Source organism: Sesamum indicum, unplaced genomic scaffold (assembly GCF_000512975.1).
Source record: "Sesamum indicum cultivar Zhongzhi No. 13 unplaced genomic scaffold, S_indicum_v1.0 scaffold00110, whole genome shotgun sequence".
NCBI classification, from domain to species: Eukaryota; Viridiplantae; Streptophyta; class Magnoliopsida; order Lamiales; family Pedaliaceae; genus Sesamum; species Sesamum indicum.
Genome location: NW_011628045.1, coordinates 549600 through 559989, shown reverse-complemented (window position 1 = coordinate 559989; position 10390 = coordinate 549600). Strand labels below are relative to the sequence as shown.

General features: G+C 31.6%; 1 protein-coding gene across 1 annotated transcript; it reads right to left on the bottom strand.

The window, feature by feature from the left end:
* Window positions 1-7782: 7782 nt before the first annotated feature.
* On the bottom strand, window positions 7783-8213 carry LOC105178949 (mini zinc finger protein 2-like). Its single transcript, XM_011102536.2, has one exon. The coding sequence runs from the start codon at window positions 8198-8200 to the stop codon at window positions 7919-7921; it is 282 nt and encodes a 93-aa protein (XP_011100838.1). The 5' UTR covers window positions 8201-8213; the 3' UTR covers window positions 7783-7918.
* Window positions 8214-10390: the final 2177 nt, after the last annotated feature.

The following is a 10390-nucleotide window of genomic DNA, read 5'->3' as shown; positions in this document are numbered from 1 at the left end:
TATTAAAGCAAGTTTGTTTCCCTTTTACACAAACTTGTTGTTATGTTACGCTTTGCAACTTTACCACAATATTCTTAGGTCTGGACCAACGTTTGGGTCAAGTTTGTTTGGTTGTTTTGCGAATTTTTGACAATGGAAGTTTGTTTCCCTCTTATACAAACTTGTAGTTATTATTACGTTTAGCAAATTTACCACACAAATTCTTTGGACTAGACCAACATTTGGGTCATGTTTCGTCGAATTCTGAGAACGTTCAAAATTGGCTGTTTTGCGCGGTTTTATTAAAGCAAGTTTGTTTCCTTTTTAAACAAACTAGTACTTATTATTATGGTTAGCAAATTTACCAAACAAATTCTTGGGTCCAGACCAACGTTTGGGTCAAGTTTCGTTGAATTCTAAGAGCGTTCAAAATTAAGCTGTTTTGCGCGGTTTTATTAAAGCAAGTTTGTTTTCCTTTTACACAAACTTGTTGTTATTATTATGGTTAGCATATTTACTACACAAATTTTTAGGTCTAGACCAACATTTGGTTCAAGCGTCATCGAATTCTAAGAACGTTCAAAATTAAGTTGTTTTGCGCGGTTTTATTAAAGCAAGTTTGTTTTGCTATTACACAAACTTATAGGTATTATTACGATCAGCAAATTTACCACACAAATTCTTAGGTCTAGACTCAAGTTTCGTCGAATTCTGTAAACGTTCAAAATTTAGTTATTTTGCGCGGTTTCATTAAAACAAGTTTGTTTCCCTTTTACACAAACTTGTAGTTAATTTTTACGCTTAGTAAATTACTACACAAATTCTCGGGTCTAGACCAACGTTTGGGTCAAATTTCGTGTCCAAAATTTAGTTGTTTTGCGCGGTTTTATAAAAGCAAGTTTGTTTTCATTTTATACAAACTTGTAGTTATTATTACGCTTAGCAAATTTACAACAAAAATTCTCGGGTCTAGACCAATGTTTGGATCAAGTTTCATCGAATTTTGAGAACGTTCAAAATTTAGCTGTTTTGCGCGGTTTTATTAAAGCAATTTGCTTTGCGAGGTTTTATTAAATCAAGTTTGTTTCCCTTTTACACAAACTTGTAGTTATTATCACGCTTAGTACTACACAAATTCATTGAATTAAATTGATACATGTTTAGAAGATCAAGTATAATTGGATATATAAGATTGTTAGTCTTACATAGATATAAGTATCATCTTATACTGTTGTACTTGGATCGCCTAATAACACCGGTAAAATTTTAATCAGATCGTTAGATATTACTAAATTGAAAAAAATACTATATCCGATGAAGTTTTGGAGGTTTCGTCGAATTATGAGAACGTTCAATATTTAGTTGTTTTGTGTGGTTTTATTAAATTATATTTGTTTTCCTTTTATACAAACTTGCAGTTATTATTACACTTAGCAAATTTACCACAAAAATTCTCGGGTCTAGACCAACGTTTGGATCAAGTTTCATCGAATTTTGAGAACGTTCAAAATTTAGCTGTTTTGCGCGGTTTTATTAAAGCAAGTTTGTTTCCCTTTTACAGAAACTTGTAGTTATTATTATGCTTAGCAAATTTTCCACACAACTTCTTGGGTCTAGACCAACGTTTGGGTCAAGTTTCGTCGAATTCTGAGAATGTTCAAAATTAAGCTGTTTGGCGCGGTTTTATTAAAGCAAGTTTGTTTCCCTTTTACAGAAACTTGTAGTTATTATTATGCTTAGCAAATTTTCCACACAACTTCTTGGGTCTAGACCAACGTTTGGGTCAAGTTTCGTCGAATTCTGAGAATGTTCAAAATTAAGCTGTTTGGCGCGGTTTTATTAAAGCAAGTTTGTTTCCATATTACACAAATTTGTAGATATTATTAGGCTTAGCAAATTTACAACACAAATTCTTGGGTCTGGGCTCAAGTTTCATCGAATTCTGAGAATGTTCAACATTTAGCTGTTTTGCGCGATTTTATTAAAACAAGTTTTTTTCCCTTTTACACAAACTCGTCGTTATTATTATGCTTAGCAAATTTACCACATATATTCTTAGGTCTAGACCAACGTTTGGGTCAAGTTACGTCGAATTCTGAAAACGTTCAAAATTTAGCTGTTTTGCGCGGTTTCATTAAACTAAGTTTGTTTACCTTTTACACAAACTTGTACTTATTATGACGCTTAGTAAATTACCACACAAATTCTCGGGTCTAGACCAATGTTTGGGTCAACTTTCGTCGAATTTTGAGAACGTCCAAAATTTAGTTGTTTTGCGCGGTTTTATAAAAGCAAGTTTGTTTCCCTTTTATACAAACTTCTAGTTATTATTACGCTTAGCAAATTGACCACACAAATTCTTAGGTCTAGACCAACGTTTGGGTCAAGTTTCGGTGAATTCTGAGAACGTTCAAAATTAAGCTATTTTGCGCGGTTGTATTAAAGAAAGTTTGTTTCCCTTTTATACAAACTTGCAGTTGTTATTACGCTTAGTAAATTTACCACACAAATTCTTGGATCTAAACCATCGTTTGGGTCAGGTTTCGTCGAATTCTGAGAACGTTCAATATCTAGCTGTTTTGCGTGATTTTATTAAATTATATTTGTTTCCCTTTTATACAAACTTGCAGTTATTATTACGCTTAGCAAATTTACCAAAAAAATTTTTGGGTCTAGACCAACGTTTGGGTCGAGTTTCATCGAATTTTGAGAACGTTCAAAATTTAGCTTTTTTGCACGGTTTTATTAAAGCAAGTTTGTTTCCCTTTTACAGAAACTTGTAGTTATTATTATGCTTAGCAAATTTACCACACAAATTCTTGGGTCTAGACCAACGTTTGGGTCAAGTTTCGTCGAATTCTGAAAACGTTCAAAATTAAGCTGTTTTGCGCGGTTTATTAAAGCGAGTGTTAAATTAACAAATTCAATTAGAAAACTACATGTGGCGTGCATATCAATATAGACCTCTATGTTGTGTTTTCCTTTTTCTTTTATGGCTTTTAGGATTTTCGTATATGCTAATATCAATTTTGGTTGCTAGATTGCGTAATTATTAAAAAAGAGATGTATGAAATCTATTGATTTGGTTCTTGATCTACTTAGGCTACTTGAATTACCTTAAAAAATATTTGGAAAAGTCACAAATTCTATTAACTTGAACAATAACTTTCTTGACTGTCTTGTTGTGGTTCTGTAAGACCAGTAATTATCTTTGAATTGTTTACTATATGTGGTCTCTCATTCTTACTTTATCATATTTTTCATATATTGAACATGAGCATGTGCAGAAGCAATTGTGGCGTACGGATCTTGTTTGAGACCTTTGTGCTTGATTTCCTTCATTATTTCTTGGCTATTAATATGTACCTATATGCCAATTTAATAAATTTATGCAATTTCTTTGTGATTCATACGTTTATGCAGTTTAATAAAATTTTACATAATAATAACATTAATAAACAATTTTGGATCAATTTATGCAATATTAGCAATAATACATCAACAAATATAAATAATCATAAAAGTATGATTATTTTGGACTTCTCGATTTGTATATTTTGTTGGTTTATTAAATGAATGGATTTTGTAACTACTTTCATTTGGGTGAATGGGTGTTGCATTAGTTTATGAATTAGATGGCAGTCTAATAAATGTTTAGAACTTATCATTTCAGCAGTACTTTTAAGATAAAATGTGATAGGATACTCATCAATGGTATACATAAAATTTAAGGTATTTAATTACTCCAATTTTACTTTTTAAAGATACGTCTAAGTTCCCAAGAAAGGTTTAATAACATTTATGTCTCCCGTAGACATATTCACATTTGTAAATATCCTAATATATTCTTTTGGAGGCATTTAAAATAAATTAAATTGACCCATATATGTGTCTCTTATTAGCTTTAATGACACTTACAAATAACCCAAAAAATTATATATTAGCCATTTTGGAATTTTGTTAGGACACTTAAGTTTCGTCTCCAAACTAAATCTTCAACTTATAAAAGCCCTATCATGTTCTTTTGGAGAGATTTTAAAGTATATTAAACAACATGTATAATTGTCGCCTATATGTTTTATGACACAAATAAGTGTCTCGTTATAGTTTTTTATTTTGTTATAGGGGCACTTGTTTGTGCCTTGTAAATATATCCATACAACACATATAAGTGGCCCAATAGATCATAATATAGAGGCACTTTAAGTGCCCCAAATCTTAGTGTGACACCAATATATGCGATACTTACATTAAGTGCCCCAAAAATTATAAGCGCCCCAATATGGACCACATTGAGGCATTTTTGTATGCCTCGATAAAGGATTTATGTTGTAATGCTGACACAATGCTTTACGATTACTAAAAATATGTATAAGAAAGTACATTAAATAATATTCAGTTTCATTTATATTGATTAAGTAACAACCTATTTTCTTACTTCTCTTACTTGACAAGAAACTACTATGAAGAACATCAATATATAAATTCGATTACAATATCACCAATGAAAAATTTTAAAAGCAATTAAACATGGAATTAGCATGTATTCAACATTACAATTAGTCCGATCATCTAAAGTAAACATGAAATTTTGGCATGTATTTGGCTTTACAAGGAATTGACATGCATCGGGCTTTTCAGTTAGTCCTATCACCCAAAGTAAACACACACCCAATGCCCAGCCACAACCTCATCCTAGTAAGATAAAAATGAAAGTTAACCTTTACTCACAACATATCCCTTATGTTAAGCATGACATCCGCAACTATGAAATAAATGTTCATCTAAAATCTTAATCTCTTAAGATAGGACTGGTGATGGGAAAATTGACTCAGGACAAGTTTTGTATCATCTAAACATTTGGAAGGAGTTCCTTGAGTTCGAAAGAATCCAAATTATTGTCATTCCCAATAGTCTATTACATAGTATTTGATCATATAAAATTCGATCCAGAAAACTTAAGATATATCTTTCTGATTTTTTTTATCTATTTCTGAGTTTTATATTTATTTCAAGATACATACTGTGCATTATGAAATTTATTTATTCTTATAAATTTATGTCGACATTTAGTGATTCTTATGAATTAATTTAAAAATAATGATAATAATAATAATGATGATGGTTGAACAATTTTAATTATTATAATTATTATTTTATTATATATATAATGAGATCAAAAAGTTTAATCAGCAATTACGATATCGTAAAATTCAGGCACCGGATTAATGTCAAATTTAAATATATAGAAAACTGTATACATTAGATCATATCAGACGGTATAATTTAAAATTACATGGCCTGATTCAAATACGTCACCTTAAATGATTACATTTATATTTCAAGTACGATATCTCGACATTCGTATATCTAATAAGCCTAAAAACTTTATCAAATATCTTTTTCTATAAGTTTGATAATATTTAACGGTTTGATCTGAATTTTGATGGCCCGATTAACCCATGTTGTTCAACAATGTAACATGATAGTTATCCGCCTACGCCTTATCAATAATATAACTCTAACCCACACTGGATCGAATAACCACCATTATTTATATTGGCCCTCTACGACTACAATGACAATGGAAAAAAGGAAATTTGAATGTAGTCCCTTACAGGTCAATGACATCCTCCCTAGGGCAGTCATTCTTTCTTTGCCCCAAGGAAGACAAAAACGGACCTCCTTTGAGGATCAAGGTGAGAGTCGAACCTATGTCATCAACGTAATAGTTGTTACTCCACTCTGGAAGAAATACTTATGAAACCAATAGATATATTCATTTATTGCGAAAATACTTCATAGTTCGAGGCTGAAGAGAGCTTGTGTATATTCTTTAGCCTTTTCTGCTCTACTTCCTTCGAAGTAACCATCTCCAATTAAGTGTATCTTGATAAGCCAGTCTGCTATCGCGCCCTTTGAATCTCCAGCAAGGATAATGGTTTTGGTATCTTCTGGGCTATTATCCCATTCGATCTTTACAGAACCCTCCAAACTTAACTCCACCAGTTTTATGAAGTTTTCTTTGTCGAGTTCTAAGGTTGTTGTTGCAATCTTGATGGTTGTAACCCCTTTCATCTATCAACTTCTCGGTATTTCAAAAATTGATAACATCTAGTTTGAGTATAGTGCCATATGGATGCAAGGACTGGAGCATGGTCCTCGCCCAAGGTGTATTTTCAGGTACTCTTCTCAGATTTCTTCTTGGATTTTCTTTTAATTTCGTTCCCATAATAGTTAGAGTGGCATCAGTGTGAAAATCCACACTTTCCCTCATCTGATGATCCTATGGAGGATGATTGGAACCTGTGCTTCCCTCTGGTGGTGGTAATGCTGGAGTGATTTCATTAATTTTCAGATTGACTAAATCTACAATCCTGAGTTAGGAAAAGGATTCTGCCAATTCTTGTAAATCTGATAGATGTGCTCTTGTCACCTCCATAATTTTAAAGATCTAATGGATGCTATGATTATATCTTCTCTGGTCTTTGGCTTTGAAATCTCCATAGCCTTCCCCTTCTGATATAGAAGAGGCACTATTCCAAGGGCATCCCTAATTCGTTCTTGTTTGGATTTAGAAGTCTCAGGGTTCTCCCTTTGGTTTCTCCTTCAGATCTGTAAGATCCTTGTGTAGATCGGGAAGGATCTTAAGGACCTCGTCCACCTTCTGGCTCAAAGATTCTATTTTCATAGGTATATGAACTAACCTATATCTATAGTGTTGAACTGTCTTTTGTATCTCCCTCATATCTTGAGATCTTTGATGTATCCGATTCGAGTTCTTTCCAATCAGTTCCTTTAATCATAATTTTTAGAACTGTAATTATATAGGAATTTACCCGTTCAACTTCTCTTTGCTGGGATTTTACCATGGATTTCGATGGACTGTAAACGCCTCACCGCGTTTCCTGGTAGTATCTGTCGAAATTCAAAATTCCTCTGCCATTCTTGTTCTTCTTCTGACGTGAGCAGTTCTAAATCAATCTTCTTGGGACCGTTGTCATATTTGTCAAGAATTTCCATGACAAATTCCCTTCTTTGTATTTTCAAAATTTGAAAATATTTCCTGTTTTCATTGTAACTCGAACTTTTGTTTGCTTCCATTTTCTCTCAAAGAGTCTGCTCCATTAGTGGACAAATAATATCCAAATATAATATAAATATATATTTTTTCAATAAACCTAGGGTCTGATACCAATTCTGGTGAGCATTAATAAAAAATTGTGAAGTGAGTGTATACGTACTAAAACTGCCTTTTAAAAGTTGCATAGCAGTAAAATTGTCCAAAATTCCGCTAGAGGACTAAAAGTAATCAGTTTTGAAAGTTACTGGACCTAAAACAATATGGGTATAGTTATCGGATTAAAATTAAAATTAGACATACTTAGCGGACTAAAATAATACCTTTCCGTATGTGTGGGTATATATATATATATATAGTGAGAGAGAGAGAAGGGTAGTGAGAAGAGATGAGAGTTGATAGAAATTGTAATACACTGGAAAGAACAATGATCACTTGATTACAAAAACATCTTTCTCAAATTCCAAAAAAGGGAAAACAATATAAAAGCAAGAAAGAAAGAAGAACAAGAAACAAATTAGCTAGAGCTGCAGTGTGTGTGTCTAATTAATCTCTCCATGCATATACATAAATATATTTCGAGAGAGAGAGCTATAGAGAACAAACACACCGCACATTAATTAATAAACTCTCCAAACATATAATTACCAAAGCATTTACAGCTCTTCAATCAAAGCATATATATATATATAAACTTGTACGACGTCCGATCTCATTTCGTGTAAATTAGAAACAAAACCATTAATTGAGAAGACCTGATTTTCCCATCACAATATTCCCTTCACCAAACTTGCACACACAACACACACTCAACACTCGGAACCACACGTGCCCCTCCAACATAATATACTTACACTCTTATGTAGTAGGGGAAGAGCCGTCGCAGACCACCTCCGCCTCCTCCTCCCTGCGGTGGAAGTTCTGGTGGCAACCACAGGCGGCGCAGGTGAGGGCCCCGTTGCTCCCCTCCTCCCCACAAGGCATGAATTCCCTGCACCCGTCTACGGCGTATCCTCCCACATTGGCCGCGTGATTCTTTTGGCACTCCCCATACCTCACTCTTCTCACAGCAAATGAAGAATTGGCAAAGTTGCTAGAAAACTGATCGTCTCTCTTCAGAACCACTTGGCGTTTCTTCATCTCTTCTTCTTAAGTGAAGTACTGTAGGAGTTTATAAGATTAATTGAAGAGATGAGAGTTTGTAGTTGTGTTGGTATGAAGAAAGTGAGAAATGGCCTCGCCTTTTTATAGACATGCCAAAACTCACCTCTTAATGACCTCTTAATTTGGGGTGGCAACAAGTCGAGCTCGACCATTTTTGTCGAGATCGAGCTCGACCAGCTCAACCAGTTCGAGCTCGACTCCTATATGTTGAGCTCGAGCTCGAGCTCGAGCAAGCTCAATTTAACGAGCTCGAGCTCAAACGGATTTTTTTTGTTTATTATTGTAATTATTATTATTATTATATTAAATTAGGGAAATCACCAACTTTTTAGATAAATTTAAAAGTAATAAAATAGATTGTATAATGAATACTATATTATTATTATTATTATGTTAAATAATAGGAATCACCAATTTTTTACATAAATTTATAAGTAATAAAATAGATTGTATAATGTATACTATATTATAAATATACCAAAATATAGTATGAAATTCTAATTTATTGTTATAAATATAAACTACTGATTAGTTTACTAATAATACAATTAGTAAATTGTACAAAAAAAAATCATTCTGGACAATTTAAAGTCATTGCGAAAGTATCAATTATCTGAAATAGTGCAATTGAAATAAATAAAAAATATTTTATAGTTGAGATTAATATATATTCACAATCTGAGGTAAATTTATATATTTATAAATATTAGTATTATATTGATATAACTATCATCTTACATTGTTAAACAATATGGGTTAATCGGACCATCAAAATTCATATCAGACCGTTAGATGTGATCAAACTTACAGAAAAATACACTTGGTAAAGTTTTAGACTTATTGGATATACGAATGTCAAGATACTATACTCGAAACATAAGAATAATTATTCAAGTCGGTGTATCGTAGAATCAGGCCATGTGATTTTAAATCAAACCGTCTGGTATGATCTAATAGACAAAGTCTTATATATAAATAAATTTGGCGTGAATCCAGTGTCTAAATTTAAGATATCGTAATTGTTGATTAAATTTTTTGATCTCATTATATATATAATAAAGTAATAATTAAAGTAACTAAAATTGTTCAACCATCATATTATTATTATTATCATTATTTTTAGACTAATTCATATGAATCACTAAATTTTGACATAAATTTCTAAATAATAAAATAGATTGATAATGTATAGTATGTATCTTGATAATAATATAAAACTCAAAAATAGATAAAAAACCATAAATAATTGTCGATTTAAAAAAAAGTATAACGTAATACAAATATATATTAAAATATAACATAAAATTTATATATGTCATATTAAATAATAATTTTAATTACAAAAAATATTATAATTTACTAAGTTGTTGATTAAATTTATTTTTGTATAAAGATTAAATATATAAATAAAAGTACCATAATTTATTATTATCCAAAATAAAATATATGATATTGATTAATAATTATAATATATGGTCAATTTTGATTATAAAATTGATCAAATACAAAATTCAATAAAAAATTCAAAAATAAAAAAAATAAACAAAATAGAAAAAGCTCGCGAGTTGAATAGGCACATTGAGCTCGACTCGCCAGCTCGACTCATTTGCCATCCCTACTCTTAATGCAGCACATCTAAACCAAAATTATGGCATCAATTCCCACATGAAACAACCACAAACGAGTTTTAATTTTCAAAACAAAACAACAGTTGGGTTCCAATTTCAGGTTTTAAAAAATGGTGAATAGCAATTTATCCCTCTATGATATTGAAAATAAGCATATGACCCCCCCATAAAAAAATATAGCAATTTACCCTCTGTACTTTTTAAAATGAAGAAATTTACCTCCTTATATTGGGAGATGGATTGCTTCATTTTAAAAATTATAGTGGGGTACATTGTTTTATTTTAAAAAATATAGGGAGATAAATCGCTATTTGTTTTATAAGGGGGTAATTTGCTCATTTGAAATATCACAAGGGGGTTACTTGCATCTTTTCCTTTTAAAAAATAATGAAAGCAAAAACTGAAACTTCAGTAAATAAAAATCGAAATTTATTTTTTCAATTCTTAAAAATAAATCCAAATTTTTTACTGCAAAAAAATATATTCTAAGATTGAGACATTTGCCCAAACGTCCGATGCCTGTTGCTCGAAGCCAGAG